This window comes from Osmerus mordax, chromosome 2 (genome assembly GCF_038355195.1).
Source record: "Osmerus mordax isolate fOsmMor3 chromosome 2, fOsmMor3.pri, whole genome shotgun sequence".
NCBI lineage: Eukaryota > Metazoa > Chordata > Actinopteri > Osmeriformes > Osmeridae > Osmerus > Osmerus mordax.
The window spans coordinates 7193293-7216246 of NC_090051.1; the positions used below are offsets into that span (position 1 = coordinate 7193293).

Consider the following 22954-nt stretch of genomic DNA (forward strand, 5'->3'; position numbering starts at 1 on the left):
TGCCAGTGTAGAAAGAGAGACCTGATTGACATCATGGAAAATGGCATGGTCGCCAATAATGTTGGCTTGGATTTCTCTGAGCCTTATTGCATTATTGGCCAGAACCATGTTAACGATCTCTCTTTCTTGCTCTTGGTTGAATATGGGCGCCCTTCCTCCTTGTCGTGCTCGACCCTCAATCCTATGTAGAACAAAATACATGTAACCTACTGTAAAATGTCACAGGAAGGGGTATCAAAAGTGCTGATATGGTGCATACAATAAGCAGCTGTAAAGAGATTATTTTGTACCTGTTTTCTCATCGAAAGGTCCTAATGACAGATGCCACTGTGAATCTGCTAAGATTTGGCTGAACTCGTAGTCCAGCCTCCCTCAGTGTCAACCCATGGTTTACTACATGGTCAACAAGTGTGGCGCGAATGTCATCAGACAAATTTGGTCCTCTTCTTTGAGCCTCTCCTGCTTCAGGTCTTCCTCTTCCTCTACCTCCACCTCGGCCTCTACCTCTACCTCTGGCACGGCCTCTGGCATGGCCTCTGCCTCTTCCTCCTTCTGCTTCTGCTCCTCCTCCTCCTCCGTGGATTCCCCCTCTCACCCTCACTCCTCTCCCTCTGATTCCTTCCATTTTGGTTGAAGATAGGTGAACTCACCTATTGCATTTTTATAGTGCTTAAACCTGTTTGTTGTGTCTACAATTAAGCAATCATGTGTTTGCGCACCTGATGGCTGTATTTAACCAATTGCCACATAGGTATGGTAATTTGACTGTCAGTGCTTTGTAATTGCAAGGAAGTGACATCTTGATATACTTCTGTGTCTAATGCATACAAGTGTGTTTAGTGTTGTGCAAATCACTTGTGTGTATTGTTTCGCAAAAAGTGTGATGTTGACATGTGCTTATAGTGGTGCAAATCTGAGCTGTTGTTTTGCTCCTTGACTGAAGGTTTTGATAAGTGTGTAATACTTTTGATTTGAGTGTTTATCCAATCGTAAAAAACTGTAAATGGCAGAGATGATGAAAAATTCATGGTAAACACGAAAACAAGATTGAAACCAAACTATAATATATATATATATATTTTTTTTTTTACTATAAGCATTTGTGGTTGTGAATACAGTATTACACAGTACAAAAGAAAGAGTGTAGTAGGACAGAAACCGAACCTAATTTTGAAAAAGGTGATTACGGAATGGTGTGTCTGTGTGTACCATGAACTGTAGCATACAGTAATATATACTATGTTCTACAATATTGTCAGAATGTCTTCTTACAGTCACTGTACTGTTGCACGGTGTGATACAGTAATCCACCAGACTGTGACCAATCATGCAGTGCACTGCAGTCAATGGATGCTAAAATATATGTTTGTGTATAGTATACCGTGTGTTGTGCTGAAACAGCTATTATGTGTACATTAGAACATGTGTATATTACAGTATATTGTTACATACCTGTTATCTTTTCTACAGTAAAGGTTCAAATTATACCTACCACTGTAAATCAACTAAAATTAAGCTATTTATAGGCCTATTCTAAAGACATGATTGGTTGGTGTTGAGTAAAGCAATGAGTGTTTGCACATGTGAGGAGTTAGTGTAAGGCACTGATGAATTAGTGTGGCATTTTGATTGGTTGTGTTTGAAAAAGGAAATCAAGATGGTTCCTGTTAGAATTTTGTGTTTTACGTGGAGAATTGTGTGTTGTGTTTTGCAAAAAGTGTTTTATGAAATTGAAAACTGAGTCAAAGGCCCAAAATGTGCATATGGTTTTGCAGATTTGAGGTGGGGTTCTGGTGTTTTAGTGTCAGGTTTCAGAAATTGTGTGAAAAGTAAGGAATTTGTGTGTAAGCATTTGAAAAAAACTGTAACAATTGTGAAAAACTGTAACACACTAAAAGCAAAAATTTGGCACAGTTTTCACAACCTTCACTTCATGTACCAATTGCTCAACCCAATTTGGCACTACTTCACACTCCCTTATCTGCATTAGACTCTGACTTTCCATGTTTACACTCTGATGTCAATTACACATCACCTTGTTGTCAAAACACTACACACAATGTTCAGTTGTTGCACACATTTCTCAAGTAAAATGAACGTCCAGACCGTCAGCCTGTTCAGTGTGTACCGAAAATACATATTTGTGTGCTGTTTTATGTTTGACTATGAAAATAGTAGGCCTACACTGAGACATTTTACAAAAGCAGAAATGGCTCATTCTCCAGAGTCATTGTCATTCATATGGTGTGTTCCGTTTCTATAATTGTGTTTTAAATTTTGCATTTCAGTGTGCTGTAAATGCTTGGTTGTGTGCAGAAAATGCTTAGGTGTGTGTACTGTAATGAAGGGTATGTGTGTGTCATTTGAAAATATGGCTGTGTGTACCAAATGAAAACACGAGTTCCATTTTGTGAACAGTTACGTAAGAGTATTGTTTTGAGAAACGTGTGTTAACAATTGTGAAAAACTGTAATTACGAAACAAAATGTCACAAAATGTAATAAATCAAAGCTATTGAAGCTAACATTATTATGGCTATAAAGTTAGCCTTCTGTCATAGTTGCTATAGTCTCTATCAAGTTTGTATGGTTACACCATCTTAGAAATATATATTTTTGGGATTTGTGACTTTTTATGTTCTGATCTACAGTATATTTCAAACCAAGACCCCAGACATTCAATGACTTCAGCTAAATCAAATAAGTACAAAGTACAGAAACAAGTAACTACTATCTTCCTATTCAAATAGAAACGGCCTTGCCTGCATATTTGTCTTGGAACGCAAACGTTCTAGAATGCTAGTTAAACCTCTGTTTGAAACTACTTCTTCTGTGCTGTCTCTCTAGTTAGTTATTCTCTTTAAATTTCACTAGCCAAGCGAAGGACCACACACACAATACAAGATAAGTATGTACATTTACACTGCATTTGCAATATGTGACATGTGTTCAACCAATGTGTGCAGTGTATGTATCTGTGATGAGTCTGGTGGTCGCCAGGACATAGCCACATGCAGTAATGCGATTGATTTGTTCCAGTGGTGCCAACAGATAATCAATATCTCTGCTTTGTTCTGGAATGTGCTCATGTGTGCTGCGGTCTCTAAGGCCATTGCTGTAAAGCCATGATATTGGACCTCATAGACCATGATACTGGACCTCATAGACCAGGATACTGGACCTCATAGACCAGGATACTAGATTTCACAGGCCACGATGGGCCCTACTAAAATGCATAGACAATGTGCACTGTAATGGTCTGTGTACATCAGCTGCACTACAAAGGCCTAGGCATACTTTAATAGACTCAATTTATAACTGCCAAAATCTTGAATATTTTGAACATTGTTAGGGTGTCCCCTCTGCCATAAATTAGTCCAGTTTGTTACAGTTTTTCTCAATTGTTTACACACAAATACTGGTACTTGAGACACAATGATCACAACATGTATCTCATGCACCAACCCCATGAACCAATTGTGCTAAACTACAAGCACAATTCCTGCTTTACACTCAAATTGCAGTTCTAACACACACTTTTTTCAAAACACTACACACAATTCTCTGCATTTGAAGAAAATCTTTTGTTTTCTCAAAGAACACACTGCCATTCAAATACGCACACTGACTCATTGCATGGACAAACACCTGTCACACAGTTTTACAATTAGCAATCAGAGCTTTAGAATAAAAGGGCAACAGGTGACCTTTTCTGTTTTTGCAATGGATGCCAACATTGGAAACAGAGGCAGAGGAGTGAGAGTCAGAGGAGGAGGATAGGGAGGACGAGGATGAGGAAGGCCAAGGACCATAATCTCTGATGAGATCCGAGCCGCTTTGGTTGACCATGTAGTCAACCATGGTCTAACAATGAGGGAGGCTGGGCAAAGAGTACAGCCAAATTTGAGCAGGTACACTGTAGGATCCATCATCGGGACTTTCCGAAATGAGAATAGGTAAGAAATCTACTCTCACTACAAAATTGCAGTAGGCCTACAGTATATCAATACAGTACTCAATGAGTACAGTAGTAAAGTATTGCCTGTGGACTGTTCTGTAGGACTGTAAAAATAAAGTATGTTTCAAGTATTTGGAAAATGTATTCCTACTTTGTATTCCTACACAGTATTTACAGTATTTTACTATATGTTTAGCAGAACTGAAAGATTACCAACACAAGGTGGTCGGGAACGTCTTCTGTCTCCTGAACAGGAAACTGAAATCATGAACATGGTCCTAGAAAACAACGCCATAACATTAGGGCAAATACAAAGAAAAATAATAATAATGTAACTGTATACACTATACAGTAAATTATTCTGTTATTTTGTATGTAAACCACTGTATGTTCAACTTTGTGTTGGTTGGGATGTACACTGTGTACATATATGTAAAATATATTTGTTACCGTGTATTTCTGTGTTCTGAGTATGAAAACAATATTCTCAAATATTTTACAACACACTTATGTATGTACTGTCTGTAGTAAATGTAACACTGAACTAAAAAAGGCCTAACTCACTTTGATGAATGAAGAAGAAGTGTTTTCCATTCATCATAGTGTTTTACATTGAGCACATCAGTGTTCAAATGGTTCTTATAAATGTCTATTCATATGATGGTTTGTGTTTGTCATTTGAAAACAAAATACCATTTTCAGATTAAATAACATTGTTTTGAATGTTAAGTTTAATTTTGCAGGAGAAGTGAGGGGTTTTGCCCATCGTGTGTGTGTTTTTTTGATTTGTGTGTAGAGTTCTGAGAGTATGAGGTATGCATTCAGAAAATGTGTGTAACCAATCGAGAAAAACTGTAATATACCTGCTCCAATATAAGCTTCTTTGTTGTCATCTCTCCCCAGTATCTGCTTACGTAACAGCAACACACTGAGCACTTCCTCTCATGTAGCTACTGGACCGAGTTTCTACTTCTTGTTAGGACTCTGTGTTCCATTATTTATGCCTGTGCAGAGCACAGATCCTTACGGAAGACAAGCTTTTATGGGTTGAGCATTTAAACCGGAGAGTACTTCCTGGTTGAAGCTGGCAGTGTGTACTGTGTGTGTACATCATGCTGTCATCATGCTGAAAACACTCATTTATTACCTTCCAAATGGCTGGGGAGGCCTGATGGTGGATGAGTGGAGTCTTGGTTCTAGGGTTGATCTCTGCTGTATTTTCTTTCAGTTAGAGATTGGTCGGACATTAAAACCAATTTTAAGGAGAAAAGCTAATTCAAATGTCACTTTTACTACAGTTTTTCACAATTGTTAACACACAAAAAGCAAAACTTTGGCACAATTTCACAACCTTAACTTCATGTACCAATTGCTCGACCCAATTTGGCACTACTTCACACTCCCTTATCTGCATTAGACTCTGACTTTCCTTGTTTACACTCTGATGTCAATTACATATAACCTTGTTGTCAAAACACTACACACAATGTTCATTTGTTGCACACACTTCTCAAGTAAAGTCTCAAAGCATCAACCTACAACACACAACTATTCAAATCTCTAAACACTCAGGTCTGGTGAGCAATTTGCGATCAGGACTGCAGCATAAAAAGGGCCTTGAGCCTCTGTTTTGTTTGGTGAACAATGGAGAACTTAGAACATATCAACAACCAGAGAAGGAGAGGGGTAAGAGTGAGAGGAGGAAGAGGACAAGGAAGAGGACAAGGAAGAGGACAAGGAAGAGGAGGGAGAGGATGACAAGGAGGAGGAGGAGGAGGAGGAAGAGGAGGACGACAAGAAGAAGGAGGTTGAGGAGGAGGAAGAGGAGAAGAAGAAGGAGGAGGAAGAGAAAGAAGAAAGAGAACGGTGATCTCTAATGAGATTCGGGCCACCATGATTGACCATGTGCTCAACCATGGTTTGAGCATGAGGGAGGCTGGCCAGAGGGTCCAACCAAATCTCAGCCGCTTCACAGTTGCTGCCATCATTAGAACCTTTAGAATGGAGAACAGGTGTGAATTATATTTGCCTTGTGTACTGAAATACTGCATATCAATAGAATACAGTGTGCTCACTGTATTTGTATTTTGCAGGACTGAAAGAGAACCACACCGTGGAGGAAGAACATGCACTTTCACAGCCGAACAGGAGACTGACATTGTGAAAATGGTTCGTGAAAACAACACTATCACACTCAGATACAGATACAAACCAGGATCCTGGCTGACCATGTCACATTCAGAAACATGGGGGAAAGGAATGCCCCAGGAATGCCATGGGGATGAAACAAGTGTACAGGGTCCTATTCGACCGGAACACAGACCACATCAAGGAGTTACAGCAAGAGTTTGTGCTTGTAAGTCCCATACATTCAGCACTGACACATGCATGTACCTGTAATCCAATATTGTTCCTTTTCTACAGTGTCTCACTGTAGTCCACTGTGTTGACCCAACTGTGTCCATACTATAACTTGCATTATCATGCTGTCTGTTTTGGCGGATCCAGGAGCATGACACAGCTAATGAGCTATATGAATACATATTCATTGATGAGGTTGGATTCAACCTGGTGAAGAGGAGGCGCCGGGGCAGAAATGTCATTGGCCAGCACGCCATTGTTGAGGTCCCCGGCCAGCGTGATGGGAACATCACTTTGTGTGCTGCAATGGGTTGAGCAGGCCCGTTGACAGTACTGTACTGTTCAGAAATAAACCTTTTTTTTGCCGCATATGTGTGCTGTTTTATGTTTGAAAAAATTAGGCCTACACTGAGACATTTTACAAATTTGAAATGGCTCATTCTCCAGAGTCATTGTCCTTCATATGGTGTGTTCCATTTCTAGAATTGTGTTTTCAATTTTGCACTACTGTGTACTGTGAATGCTTGGTAGTGTGCAGCAAATGCTTATTGTGTGTACTGTTATGAATGGTATGTGTGTGTCATTTGAAAATATGGCTGTGTGTACCAAATGAGAACACGAGTTCCATTTTGTGAACAGGTAAGAGATTTGATGGCAAAGAGTCATCTTGCAAATGGAGTGTCAGGTTTAGCATTTTGTGTGTGAGGTTTTCAGTTTTGTGTGTGCAGTTTTGAGAAAGCCGTTTTTTGAGAAATGTGTGTTAACAATTGTGAAAAACTGTAAAATAGCACAATATAACTGTATCAATCCAAACTTGATTCAGTATTTGTAAGAATTTGGGGATACTCTCTACCTTATATGTAAAGTTCTGGTTCTAGATTTTTTTTACGTAAATAAAAATAAATAGGCAATAGTTGCGTAAAGGAAGTTGAGAAGTGTCTCATGTGTCAACTTTTTCAAAAGCTGTGAGTGCCTTTAACACTGTGTCAACAACAGACACCTGATCAGGAGCAGGAACATCGGCTGACACACACACACACTCACACACACTCAGAATGCTCTTGCATTCCAAAGCCATAACAGAATTGCGGATTGCGAGGAGACATTGATAAAGGTTTTTCTAGAAACAGAATGCCGACGCTCAGAACGACCTTGGTAGCCTAACATTAAATCTAAAAGTTAAAAGACAAAGAAAGGCATTTACTGGATTCGTATACCACTTTTGTCCAAGCCATCTGCTCTCTTCTGCTAGCTGTAAAGAGTTCTGGCAAGGCTGAGAGGAGGCAGAGAAAACAAAATAGAGGTAAAGTAAAGGAGAGGAGAGGGGATAGAGGATGAGGGGAGAGGGGGGAGGTGAGGAGTGAAGACAAAGAGGGAAAGGGGATAGAGGATGGAGGAGGTAAGAGGAAGAGAAAGAGTATGGGAGGAGAAAAGATTACGTGGGGGGAAGAAAGCAGGGGATATAGGGGAGGAGGGAGGGTGGAGAGATTAGAAAAGGGAGAAAGGAAAGGAAGGCAAGGTAAATGTGAGAGGAAGTAGGGAAGCAGTGGGGAGGAAGTCGAAAGAGGAAGAGAGGAAGCAGGGCAGAACAAGAGAGGAGAGGAAAGGAGAGGAGATGAGGAACTAGAAACAGAGTGCAGACAAGAGGTGGCGGACTAGCAGCAACAGCCCTCTTTAAACCGTTTCATCCCCAGAGACCCGTTACCTTAGTCACTTTCCATGACACGGAAAGAAAACACAGATCTAAATCTTGAGGGAATGCAGTCTTCTCACCTTTCCGGAGACTGACTTCTTCATCCTCACTTCACCAGCTAAGGAAAACATGTGCTAACAAAAAGTACCCTGGGTACTGATATCCTCAAGACACACAGGATACGTGGAAGACCAGTTTCCATGGTGAGGTAACAACATGATGCCAAACACACCTCTACACATGATAATGGGCAGGTTATCTCATTATCGAATGCCTGTTACAGTAGGTTGAAGTATAAAGGCTCAAACAACCACATGAGCTATATTGCACTCAGGAGTAACGGATTACTTTTTTTTTGGTGACTTGGGGAAATAGTATCCCAGAATGCCGCCCTGTCTTTCGCTGGCCAGTAATGATGCAGTTGCCTGAAGAGATGGAGAGCATGGCAGGGATGATGCCATTACAGTAGAACATATTGACAACCAGAGAAGGAGAGGGGTAAGAGTGAGAGGAGGAGGAGGAAGAGGAAGAGGAGGACAAGAAGGAGGGGGACAAGAGGGAGGAGGAGTAGGAGGACAGAGAGAGGGAAGAGGAGGAAGAGTAGGAGGAGGAGGACAAAGATGAAGAGGAGGACAAGGATAAGGAGGAGGACAAGGAAGAGCTAGACAAGGAGAAGAAGAAGGAGAAGAAAGAAAGAAAGAAAGAAAGAAAGAAAGAAAGAAAGAAAGAAGGAGAACGGTCATCTCTAATGAGATTCGGGCCACTGTGGTAGATCATGTGCTCAACCATGGTTTGAGCATGAGGGAAGCTGGCCAGAGGGTCCAACCAAATCTCAGCCGCTTCACAGTTGCTGCCATCATTAGAACCTTCAGGATGGAGAACAAGTACGAAATCTATTTGCCTTGTGTACTGTAATACTGCATATCAATAGAATACAGTGTGCTGACAGTATTTGTATTTTGCAGGACTGAAAGAGAACCACACCGTGGAGGAAGAACACACACTTTCACAGCTGAACAGGAGACTGAAATTGCAAATATGGTTCGTGAGAACAAAGCTATCACACTCCGACAAATACAAACTAGGATTCTGGCTCACCATAGTACATTCAGGAACGTCCAGACCGTCAGCCTGTTCTCTGTGTGTACCGGAATTTTTTTTGTTGGATATTTGTGTGCTGTTTTATGTTTGACTATGAAAAAAGTAGGCCTACACTGAGACATTTTCCAAAAGGAGAAATGGCTCATTCTCCAGAGTCATTGTCATTCATATGGTGTGTTCCATTTCTATAATTGTGTTTTCAATTTTGCACTACAGTGTGCTGTGAATGCTTGGTAGTGTGCAGCAAATATTATGAATGGTATGTGTGTGTCATTTGAAAATCTGGCAGTGTGTACCAAATGAGAACACGAGTTCCATTTTGTGAACAGGTAAGATATTTGATTGCAAAGAGTCATCTTGCAAAGGGATTTAGTGTCAGGTTTAGCATTTTGTGTGTGAGGTTTTCAGTTTTGTGTGTGCAGTTTTGAGAAAGCCGTTATTGTTTTGAGAAACGTGTGTTAACGATTGTGAAAAACTGTAACACTGTAGCACCATAACAGAACCATAATTTCCTCTATCACACCACTTGGACACCATAGCACCACAATCAGGAACGCCCGATTGGAAATTGGAAAGCCTACAAAGAAATTCAAATGACCACCACAACCTTAACTCTACACAACTCTGACGCACAAACAAAGCGTTTTGTGACGTCGGCTTTGTTTATAGCACAGTAGGCCCACATAACTACAGTGCTGTCACAGCTGTAAAAGCTGTGTGACCTTTCGTGCATCGGTGCAGATAGGGTTGTGGTTGTCTACCTCCACGTCCTACATAACTGGCAGAATTGTCGTTTCCACTCTCGTCCTGGGTGCCATCTGCCTCTCTTCCTTTGACTAAGCAAGAAATGAAACTTGAAACATTTTACCGCCCATAATTCATTTATTATTCATTCATTCCCAGCGCAGTGAGATGCGACCACTGCAGGGGAGTGGGAATAATTAATTGGTTGTTGGGGGTGTCCGTGGGGAGGAGTCATACTAGGAGAACGATCTCTGATGGGAAGAGGAGGAGGGGGGGATTATAAGGATTCGCACAGTGTTGATGTTAACATGATGTAACAGTGCATATAAGAGTTTCTCATTCAGCTTTGAATTTTGAAGGTTGTTGTGGTATGTAGCTTTACGCTAGTGACAGTGGTGTATGCTACTGCCACCGTGACTGACCAGGCCCCTGCTATTCGTTGATGAAACAGATTTACAGAAACTGTTCAACAAGTTTAAAATAATGTTGAATTCTGATAAGACCAAATACATTATTTTACAAATGGAATGTCTCTATTGAGATGGGTTGGTTACTCTAGATGGTGTTCACATTGAACAAGTCTCTGCATACACATAATACACTGTCCTGTATATAAGACTATAGTAGACATATGTGACAACTGAATGTATACAGCACTCTGACTGTTGCTTCAAATGGCCATGTTGAATAAAATGCACATTAAGAGTAGTGTTTTCTCATAACTGTAGATGGAACTCCGAATGTACACTTTTTCTAGGGATGACCAGCAATTATTCTAACCAGAACTCTACATGCAAGTCCTAGTTCTGGCCAGCAGGTGGAAACATTGTCCTCTTAAACTCCTTTAGCGACTGATCACCTCAGAGTCTCAAAGGACGTTTCACTGTCAGAGCCATTGAGAGAAATGTATCTCTATGGCTCTGGTTTCACCATCTTCACCATACTGTTCATGTTGTATCTTCATAGATCCTTACCACTGTTTATTGCTAGGTCCCAAGCACTTTTTATGTTTTTCCCAAAAGCAACATTTAGTATCACATTTATAACTTTTAATTATCTAAAAGTCTGAATGTGTCATTAAATAATGTTTTGGACTAGAATCAGTGCACTTCTGCTTTCTAAACACGTGATTTATGACCTCCCAGGGAGGCTTAGTAAATACCTTGTATTATGACCTTTGTATTGACGCTAGTTTAGCTTCCTGGTAACTGTTACTAAGGACATGTAATTAGCTATGATCCTCAGTATAAGCATAAGTAAACCAATGAAAGTTTCTAAGATGGAAGAGTATTTCTGGTGTTAAAATGTTTGGTTGTGCTGAAAATACTATTTATCTATCGTTATATTATTAGTAAATTATTAACAAGACATACACACAACATGTTATCATTACTAAATTGGACTTCTGTTTACCCCTCATTAAGGCCCTCTCTGCTGTGTCCCTGTGTGAAGCTGCTTAAGCAAGCAAAACGTTTTAAGCCCTTCTTCATTCATCTATCAGTGCAGCTGCTGTCATGGTAACTTTTGTATGACAGGCAATAAACACTGCAGTCTCCGAGCTCAATAGACTAGTGGAGAAGAGAGAGGGCAGAGCTGGTAGGCAGCTATATGAGGAAATCTTCAAGACGTTGTCATTACTAAATTGAGCTTTGACTGATTCATCCACAGGAAATAGCCATGCAACAGTTGGTGTACCAATCTCTGCTTCCCACTGGAAACAGATACCTGCAGCAGAGATGGGACAAAACCTCCTATGAAATGCACAGGAGAAATGTAAGATATTCACGGCACACGGTCACTGTATCATGGCCTTCTCTAGCATAATTGACTTACCTTGTATGCAATCAACTGAATTGTCTTTGCGAGAGGAGTTATGAAACAAATAAACATGCAATAAAAGGGTTGAGATAAAGCTTTTAACATTTTTTATTTTCATTGATGTGTGTTTTACTTTTCAAGGTGGTTTCAGCTAAATCGACACTTGATACAACTCCACCAACATCATATGAACACCTTTCTAACAAGATGAAGAAGAAAAAGGTAACATGTAATCTTCATTTAGCATTATCATTTAATATCAATCAAGATAAAACCACTAGTTGGCAGCAAAGATTGTAATGTTTAGTCACCCAACAGTCATTTTTTATATTCTGCTGATTTTGTTTAACATGGTTTTCCCACGTAGAAAGCATTTAAAAAAACTGAAAAGAGGCTGGAAGCACATCTAATATGTTTCCCTCATTGAAAAATACTGGATCTATGAGTATTCAAATATGCAAATATCACAGGCCTCGTGCATCAATCATCAGACATAGACTCAGATGAAGAATCTGTTGTGCACCAAAATCAACGATTGGCAGACTTATCATTATGGTAGGCAAGTGTAGAAAGCATTTTATTAGTTTATTAGTGTGTTAGCTTGTCCTGGCTGTGGTTGGCTCAACGTTAGTGACTGTGAAACATAAATATCTAATGTCAACGGAAATGAGAATTTCAGAAACACAGTACGTGTTAATAAATTCAGGAATGGTTCTATCCCTTTTCAACTGGGGGGGCCAAGCTGGAGGCCAGTTGTACTGTGCCTGTTAGTATTGTTGTACTAACAGGCAAAAGACAAGCTTGTTGTCACATTTTTGATTGGAGGGGGTCTTCGGCTGAGTGATGTCTTCATACTTTTTAGGAATTAGCCTATTTAAATGGAATTATATTGTCATGTCTTATTTTGCTTTCCACTCTGTTGCTTTCATCCGTGTAAAGCTTGAAGAGGAGCAGATGAGCAAAATACAAAGGGAAAACAACATGCTGCTGGAGAACATATCTCACATCATGAGAACCACTGGACGGATAGATAACAAGAATGATTATGACCACAAGAGGTTGGTTAGGTGTGTTTGGCGTCTGTTTGTCTTTTGATGAACTAGGGAAAACAAGAAAACTAAAGAAGCATGAACAGTGACATGAATTCCATTCACTTGCACTAACCTGAGAACACCTGTCGTCTCGATCAGATTTCATATTGTTTTCACAGATCATCGCAGTAGAAGAATAGCAGACAAATAGTGAAGTCACTTTAAACACCCCGTATTTATTTGAGTGATTCAATGATTCACTCTTTCATTTATTTATTTTTAAGACTACCCTTGATTGGGATTTCATGGGAGCGTTTCAGCTAATTAGCAACGACTTTGCAGGGACTCTCAAGAGCAAGTTCCCACAGCCAGATGTAACCTAGCCCAGGCTCACCCTCTTCTCTTGTCTGTGTAGTTTGAGCAGAGAGAGACGAAAGCAGGAGCTGCGGCGCATCACCCTGGACAATCAGCTGATCGTGCAGCGTCTCGCCCAGTGCCAGCCTCATTACAGAGCCAAGGACTGGCACCACGACTGGCTCAGGACCTGCAAACTAATGGAGAGCATTGGACTCTTCCCGAGAACAGCCCCTGACAAAAAGGTGCCTTTTCGTCATAAATGATAAATAGATGTAGTTTATCCTTTGCAAACCCTAATTCAAGTTATACTTGCATATCCTAATCAAGTTATCCAGTTTCACAACCATGAGTAAGAGGCATGTCATGGGGAAAGTTCTTAACAACACTTAAAAGTGACAGAATGTGGTTTAATTTACTAAACCTATGGAAACTGTCTGTACTTCCAAGGCCTCCTCCACCAGCCATCGCTCCCAGAGAGGGGGATTCCAGTCAGACACGGAGCCCAGCCAGAGTAGCAGTGGCAGGGATACTGAGGAGGAGAGTAGGCCTGAGGCACCAGAACCCAGTCCTCAATGCCACTCACACACAAGTACCAAGGGGGATGAAGAGATGGAGCGTTCTTCCAAGGTGCAGGTCCAGGAAGAAAGAGGCAACCAGCAGGACACTGCTGCTGCTCCTGACAACTCTGGCAAAGATTCCTCAACTGACACCCCCAACTCAGAGAGCACACCTAGTAGTCGAGAGTCACAGATCACATAGAGTGCAGATGGGACTGGCTGAAAAGGGCTTTTTATATCATGATTAGATTTTCTCTCAATGTAATGAAAGTCAATTTGTGATTATGTACTGTGATTTTATACAGATACATTTTGTTTTCCTGGGTTACCCTACAGGGGAATTCAAGATTTACCACCTCATTCAACTTAAGAAATGTTACAATTGTCAGAAGTGAACAATTAGAATAAAAATGGGAAATAAAATAGAAGAGGTACTTTTTTATACTATTTTATGAAGAAAATGTGTGTGCACTTTTATAAATACTGAAATAGGCCATGCCTACAAACATTCATATATAAACTAGGAACTGTAATTTCATAGTAAACGTTTCTGCGGAATTCTAAGAGCAAAACACTCAATGCAATAGAAGCCGCGGGTTTGTCTCTGCGTGCCTAGCGAATTAGCGAATGCTTAAAATTTGTCGTTGCTAGCTAGTCAGTAACTGCATGATGATGATACACTTTTGAATTACAAAGCGACAGGGAGATAACTCACAATGAATCTTGATAGACTTCGAAAACGTGTACGGCACTACATTGATCAGGTAAGAATCGGGTTGTTTAAGTGTAGTAGAGCTAGCTAGCTCGTTTACAGTAGTCAGTCGTCTGCTACATTGCTAGTGCTAACTTCAGCTGGTATCTGTTTTAATAGTATACTATACTAGCTAAGCTAGTGCAGATATTGCCTGTTAACTATTTTAAGAGGTGGCAAGCAAACTAAATAGCTGATAAAACTTAATTAACACAACACGTACGTCAACAAGATAGCTAGCTTGCAATTTCTTTCTTCGTCATCTGTCCACATCATGACCATAAATTAATGTTTGATGTGGCACAGCGTGACCTCTATTTTTGTTTACAGCAACAATATCAGAGTGCTCTGTTTTGGGCGGATAAGATAGCATCCCTTTCACATGGTAAGTATCTACTATCGGCTGTTTACTATTTACTACTGACTACTTCTAAAGAGTTGTGATGAGACAAAAAACAAAGACAGTTCATTTCCTGGTGTTCCATCTCGAGTTTTTTAGGGTTTACCACATCAAAAGACTTCAGTCCGGCTTCACTATGATTCACATTGTGGGCCGTTGGTTGATTGTAGACCGAGTCACTATAGGACTATAGCTTGGCTCTAGGTAACTATTCACCCTGGTCTCCCTTCCTTAAATAGAAGACCCACAGGACATCTACTGGCTCGCACAGTGCCTTTACCTCACCTCACAGTACCACAGAGCCTCGCATGCCCTACGCTCACGCAAACTAGACAAGGTAAGACCTCACTTGCACTCCAGGTACTAAAACATGGGGAAATGTATTAAACCAGATGTTTCTGCCTACCAAAGCAGCTCTCTTATTTTAAAATGGCATTTTGACCTTAATATCATGCTATGAACAAGATCTTGGTAATATGACATTTATTTCAAATCTAACGTGCAGTACTACTTTTTCTTCTCACCCTCAGTTGTATGGAGCTTGTCAATATCTAGCTGCTAGGTGCCATGTAAGTATGAACAATACTCTATAGTTATGGTAATAATGTGATTTATTGAGTGGGTTTCACCAGAATGCCTCCTGTTTGATGTTTTAGCTCAGTTTATGCTTGAGCCAGTATTCAACCTGTTTAAACTGTGAGCTGTGTGTTTTTCTCAGGTATTCTGTCTGTTTATACTCTGAGCTGTGTGTTTCCCCAGTATGCTGCCAAAGAGTTTCAGCAGGCCCTAGACATACTGGACATGGAGGAGCCTGCCAGTAAGAAGCTGCTGGACCGCAGTGGGAAGGAGGACAATAGCGTTCGAGAGTCAGGAAAAGACTGGGAGATGTCTACTGCCTCTGTGAGTCTCAACCCTGACTGGGAGGCTGCTTTTCACTAAGTCTCCTGATCACCCAATGTTGTAGTCTTGGTTATTTGTTCGCTCTTGATAAATCATACATCTGGATTCAGATCTCTCATACACTCTACCCATCTTCAGAATGAAAATGATATTTCATTCCAGCTTTAAGTGTGTGTCATCTTGATACAAGAACTCACACACCAAATATCTATCTGTCTCTCATCTCTCAGATAAACAGCTCAATCTGTCTCCTGCGAGGGAAAATCTATGATGCCATGGACAACCGGTTGCTGGCCACCTCCAGCTACAAAGAGGCCTTGAAGCTGGACGTGTACTGCTTTGAAGCCTTTGACCTTCTCACGTCCCACCACATGCTGACCGCACAGGAGGGTGAGAGGCCGGGAGGGCTGGACACATTCCATTTATATCCACCTTTACTTAAAGGCAGAGGGTATCTAATGTGTTTGAGAAGCACTTTTTGTCATATTTGCCAAAATAAACGTCTTGATAGCAACCAATACATATAAAGGTTTGACGGTCATATTGAATCAATACGACATCTGTGGGTGTCGCAAGACTGTAATAAACACAACAAGTAAATAGGCCGTACCCTGACTAATGATTGCCTACCTGCCAACTTGGATGCGCACACTCTGCCCCTGCAGTTTTGTGGGAGTTGCTTTGAAGGGAGGCGGTGGGATATTTTGGGTTGAATCGTGTCAAACAGAATAGTTTCCTGGGAACATTTAATGGCTTGTGATGACAATGCCACTCATACTAATTGGCCAGACTTGGCACTGATTGAGAGTAAACTTAGGGTGAACGTAAGAAGCATATGGTCCCAGGGCTGGAGTTGCCTAGTGATTTAGAATATAATTGCAAATGTATGAGATAAGAGATGAGATAACAACACAATGCGCATCACCGCACGCATCTTCTCTCAGTAAGCCTAATTGATGTTGTCGTCATTTTTTTATGTCTACTTAGAAAAAGACTTCCTGGATGCTCTTCCTCTGAGTCAACAGTGCACCGAGGAGGAAGAGGAACTGCTTCACTTCCTCTTTGAAAACAAGTTAAAGAAGGTATGGAGACCTAACCTGCTCGGATCAGTGGTGATATTCCTGTTTCATTTGATGGAACATCACTGAAAATCACTGCCTTTGTTTAATTTGTGATTAATTTCAGAACCATGTTTGGTTGGGTATCAATTCATCTCTATAATGAACTAACCTTGTTGAATTATTTGTAGATAGCTACAGTGAGCTTTATGGGTCCTCAGGTCAGCGACAATGTTATTGTATGCTTTTGTCATCCCTCTCCCCATCTCATCCCATCCTTTCACATCCCTCTCCATGTAAATTCTGCCCCCATGTCCATGTCCTTTCTCCTCCTATTTCTCATGCCCACTTCCCTGCCGTCCACAACCCTTGTCTGTCCTCCCCAGTACAACAAGCCTAGTGACATGGTGGTCCCAGACATGGTCCATGGTCTCCAGGACAACCTGGACGTGGTCGTCTCGCTGGCTGAGAGGCATTACTACAACTGTGACTTCAAGATGTGCTACAAACTCACGTCCATGTAAGGCCGTACCTGTCTGCTCCCAGGCACTGTGCTCTCCATCCTCTGCCTGATCCATATCTTGAATTCAGAGTTGTGAGTTGAATTGGTTGAGTTCATCCGAAGTGTTGGTCCCCGTCTGTCCCAGGGTGATGGTGAAGGATCCATTCCATGCTAACTGTTTACCTGTCCACATCGGCACTCTGGTCGAGCTCAGTAAGGCAAATGGTAAGATCCAACACAGCAGTTTTAGCCGCCCGTAAATCAAAGTAGTTCTATCATTCCGTTGCTTAAAACAGATGCACTAGAAACACAATTGTTTTTATCCTGTTGACGGTTCATTTGTATTCTTCCCAGAATTGTTCTATCTCTCACACAAGTTGGTAGACCTGTATCCCAACAACCCAGTAAGTACACCCTCTTGAGTTCTACATGCACTGGTCTCAAAAGTGAACAGAAGCAAATTGTCATTTCTACGCAAACATTTGGATGTATATATTTGTTTTCAGGTTTCGTGGTTCGCAGTGGGATGCTACTATCTGATGGTCGGACACAAGAACGAACACGCACGTAGATACCTTAGGTACGCTGGATCGAACCCACTGCACCAAACATTGCCTCACAACACAGTCACCGCGTGCACACACCTTTGTCTGGGAATGTGCCCCGGTGATGCGGGTCTCTGGCTCTCCAACTGACTGTGGCTACTTTGTCCCACAGCAAGGCCACCACCCTGGAGCGGACCTACGGTCCAGCCTGGATCGCCTACGGACACTCGTTTGCCGTGGAGAGTGAACACGACCAGGCCATGGCTGCCTACTTCACTGCCGCCCAGCTGATGAAGGGGTACGTGTGGGGCTACGAGGGGTCGCGTAAGGGGGGACCTAGGCCTGACGTGACGCGTGGATAGTGAAGATACAGCAGCGCATTTTTAGAACACAACTTGGGGGACAAAATGTAGGAAAGGAACTTAACATCTTGAATACGTAGCACAACTAGCTAGCAAAGTAGCTTTGAATTGCTCCAGCCAAACGTCAGAAGAATTAAGCAGGGCCCCCCTCCCCGCCCTCCCAGGTGCCACCTGCCCATGTTGTACATCGGCCTAGAGTACGGTCTGACCAACAACTCCAAGCTTGCCGAGCGCTTCTTCAGCCAGGCACTCAGCATCGCCCCCGAGGACCCCTTTGTCATGCACGAGGTGGCGGTTGTCGCCTTCCAGAATGGAGAGTGAGTCACTTGTGTACACACACAGGAATGATCTGCATCAGTGTGCACTCGAACACCCACAAACAGATGTACAACATGTGCATACAGACTCCCATGACATCTGCTGGGGCAAAACATACACACATTCCCAAAAAAATACTTCTAATTGCTTTCTATTGTTCCCAAATCTACTTGTACAGCTGGAAAACAGCTGAGAAGTTGTTCCTTGATGCCATGGACAAGATCAAGGCCATTGGGAATGAAGTAATGTATAATTCAAATTCAAGTTAGTTTATTGTAATAAGGACTGGAATACATGTACACACAGAACAATGACATTCTTACTTGATAGGCTTTACTACTTGAAATCTCACAGGAATAATACATAAATAAAAATATATAAATAATGAAGCCCTGTTGCAACTACTCTGCTCTCCTGATGTTAACTCATTATTGTCTGGACGCTCTGCCTGCAGGTCACAGTCGACAAATGGGAGCCGCTTCTCAACAACTTGGGTCACGTGTGTCGGAAGCTGAAGTAAGTCAGTGTGATTTAAGTCCCCCCGTCGCCAACGTCATGCTTGTGTCGTCTCTGACATCACAGCTCTTTATCTCAAAGGGGCTTGAGGTGAGGTAAGCACTAGAGGCAGGAGACGGTCCTCTCAGCACATCAAAGATCCAGATGTGCTGTTAGAAACAACAGGGGGACACCTGATCCTGTTTATCCAGGTAGAGGACCTGGGGAGAAGGCAGTAGAAGGGTGCTTTCTCTCTTTCCCTCCTCCCTCCCTCTCTCGTTCTCCACACTCTCCACTGACTATTTTCAGAGACATGTCTTTCTACGGAAATAGGCCGCGCATTGAGAATTCATGCAAAGATCCTCTAATGAATTATGCAGAGCCACTCTGCGGCTAGAGGAGGCTGGCAGAACCCATAGCATTCAGACCAAGTGGCTGTTTTGAAAGGTTGCGCTGTATTTCATTTAAAGAAGGGTTTTGCATGCACGTGTGAGTTTATTCAGCTGTCCATTTGATTACTTTTGTCTCAAATGAAGTCTGCAATATATTAACTCTTCCATTGTGTTATCCAGTCATTTTGTGACGTATGATGACATACCATGTTTGGTTATTTTCACAGACAACGATATAAATCCCTCTTTGTCTAAATCATGCACCTTAAATTTACTCTGAACACCTTGATGCTTTGTGTGATTATAAAGATCTACTTATAACATTCACCCTAGGTTTAGTCCCATTGTCAGTCCTCTGGCTAATCAGTATTAATTACACTGTCATCACAAGCCTTTAAAAGTTCCCAGAAAACTAAGGGCAGTGATTGGCTGGCCTCATCCCAGGTGGACCGTAGCAGGTTTTCTGATTGTCTCTCATGCCTTTTTCTAACAGGAAGTACGAGCAGGCCTTGGAGTACCACCGCCAAGCTCTGGTGCTGATCCCACAGCATGCCTCTACCTATTCAGCCATTGGATACGTGCACAGCCTCATGGGAGACTTTGAGAGTGCCATCGACTACTTTCACACGGTACTGAGAGTTTTAGACTCCCTCGTGTAAGCCAGTAATCACAAATAGTTTTTTTTTACTTGACAGCCCTACTTGTGTGCTAAACTTGTGCACAGCTGCTGAAGTCCATAAGGTAACTTTTGTAGTGCCGTTGTCCAACACACTGGGTTGAAAGGTAGTTGGGATACTAATCAAGACTAGTCTGAAGGATACCCACCTAGCTGAGAATACATGGCAGTCATTTAATGTACTTAGTTGTGTGTCTCTTCTGTTAGTATATACATATCAACTGTGTCCCTGGTTGTCCCCATATCTCTCCTAATAATAATAATCAAGGGTTTGTCCCTTCTGCAGGCACTCGGACTGAAGAGAGATGACACATTCTCTGTGATGATGCTTGGCCATTGTATTGAGATGTACATCGGTGACACGGATGCCTATATAGGTAAAAAAAATATATATCACACTATATAAATGTGTCTCTAAAGGACGAACATAAATGGTCATGAATAATGTATGTTAGAGGCATACATCAAGGATAATGTATACATGTTATAATAGGTAAATTCCTCGTACGTGTACTACTACTTGGCAATAGATTCTGATTCCATAAGTCTGTGAGGGACAAAGTAGCTTTGAAGGGATGTTCCTCTTTCTGCCCTCGCCCAGGGAGGCTGGCTCCAGGTCCATGGACCTTGAACTTCCTCATTATATTTGCAACAGTTGTCACAGGAACAGGAAGCTACTTGGAGATGGTCTTGTAGCCTTTACCTTTAACATGATTGTCTTTTATTTTCTTTCTGATCTCGTCAGACAACTCTCTTTTGCGTTCTCTGGTCCATGTTCAGTGCGGTGCACAAAATTCTACCAAATGGCACAGTGACTACTTTCCTCCATTTAAAGAGGCTGAATGACTGATTACAAGATTGGATACTAATTTAAAGAAACAAATGAATTGGTTTGGAAAATCACTATAATCCAATTATTATAATATATTTTTAAGGGGTACCAACAAATGTGTCCAGGCCATTTTAGAATATCTTTGTAGAATCAGCAATAATTCATTTATTTTCACAGCTTCTCATAAGTATACATGATGCAATAGCTCTTAATGTGTGATCACTTTTCCAGTGGAATGAAGCATTATTGCAATGCGCTGTAAGGGAACCAACAAATTTGAGCACGTCTGTAAATGTTATGATGTCTCTAAGGGATAGACATCAAGGAGGATGTATAAATGTTATGATATATCTCTTAGGGACAGACATCAAGGATAATGTATTAATGTTATGATATATCTCTTAGGGACAGACATCAAGGACAAGGTCCGAGGGAGCCTGAGCACACCGGCACTGATCAAGATGCTGAACACCTCGACAGAACCCGGCGATGCCCGTGCCACGCCCACACTAGACGACAGCAGCGCCATGTCATTGGAAACGCCCCCGTCCAATCAAGACAAAGCCTCACTGGACACGCCCCTTCGGCGCTCGCTCCCCCTAGAGTGTGACATGTACGAGAGCGACATGATGCTTGAGACCTCCATGTCCGACACTAGCACATGATGACACCCTGTGACGAGAAAGGTGTGGCTGATGTCACAGGGAGCTAGCGAGGACACCTGACTTTGTGACCAGATCCCAACCAAACCTCTTGGCTCTTCTCCTCCCCAGCATCAGTTTTGATTCCCCGTCTACGCCATCTAAAATGACTGGGATAGTCAAATGATGTCATCGGCTCTCTGGAGAGGTGTAATATAGAGAGTAAGATACAGGGGGAACTCTGTGTATCAACTCTGTGTAGACCTTTTCGACTAAGACTTGTCTCAGTTGTGAGGTTCAATATGCATGGCTGGATGGATAGATAGTGTGACTTACAGTTATTCGTTGATTGTGAATGGGAAGCCGAGGATAGCCTGGAGAGGTGGACGGGGCTTGGTTTGGTTCTGGGTGTAGGGTGAGGAAGGAGACGTCGTTGATCCTACGTTTGTGACTGAACAGAGAGAATGCTGCAACACTCCCCACAACATCTACTAGCAGACTGTCTTCATACCTCTTGGCCTTGCTAACCTGTGGATTTTTCAATAAACAAAACTGTCTCAACGCAAGACTTTTGGTGAAAAGGAATATCAGTTAATACAATAAACCATATGTTTATCTTTTTATGGCGAGTTCTTTGTCTAATCCTTGCGGGTGACTCCTTTTTTTTTGTCCACAGTTTAAATTTAGGATCATTATCACAGGACCTGGTTGGTGATTTATATTTAATTCATTTTGCAAACTCTTATCCAAAACGTACAGAAATAGTGCATATAAGTACAGTGATGTTGTAACATGCTGGTCATTGGAAGCATGGATAATTGTTGCTAGCTATAGCCTCAAGGAAATGACCTTATCCCTGCAGTGTCTGTTTTTTTATAGTTGGTCAACAGCAGTTTCATATTGATATCCCATTTGAGCCGACTGATATTGTATTGATATAGCTCATGCCCATATTTGGCCGAACATCCACTCATCCCCCCACCCTGGCTTCTACACTTGTTGAAGTATGCCTGTGTGTGTGTCTGCTGTAGTGTATTTGTTTAGCAACCCCTCCAGAGCTGCTAGGACGCAGACCAAATTAAGTGAGCCACTCCCAAGTGGGCTTTGAGTGTGAGGTCACCTATGCAGGCAATAGACCCTATTCCTAGCCCCCTTTTTTCCTGCAAAGGTCAGCGCCTGTGGAGGAGGAGGGAATTGGTTGGTGTTATATCTCTGAGCCGCTTCAAAAGATAACTGCAAACTCCTGTGTCCTTTCCCTGACAACCACACTGCTGTTCTGCATCCTTGGTAACCATCGTTCTCCCTCACTCTCCCCTTTATTTTTACTGTTCAGCCTCTCCTCCCGCATCTCCTAGTGTGATTCTACTCCTTTCCCTGTCTCCCCCAGTCTTCCCCCCTCTTCTCACAATTTCTCTCCCTTCAGCCTCTGATGGAGATCAGCGTCAGCAGTTTGGGAGATGGGC

At 41.9% G+C, this 22954-nt stretch overlaps 1 protein-coding gene across 1 annotated transcript; it reads left to right on the forward strand.

Annotated features, from left to right (window-relative positions):
- Positions 1-14221: 14221 nt before the first annotated feature.
- cdc16 (cell division cycle 16 homolog (S. cerevisiae)) lies at positions 14222-22112 on the forward strand. The gene is made up of 18 exons (XM_067255335.1): positions 14222-14383; positions 14701-14755; positions 15010-15107; positions 15301-15339; positions 15530-15670; positions 15901-16060; positions 16658-16752; positions 17115-17248; positions 17376-17455; positions 17585-17634; positions 17737-17810; positions 17948-18073; positions 18302-18454; positions 18634-18697; positions 18910-18971; positions 19836-19971; positions 20305-20395; positions 21256-22112. Exons 1-18 carry the CDS (start codon positions 14336-14338, stop codon positions 21513-21515), a joined length of 1866 nt encoding a protein of 621 aa, XP_067111436.1. The 5' UTR covers positions 14222-14335; the 3' UTR covers positions 21516-22112.
- Positions 22113-22954: the final 842 nt, after the last annotated feature.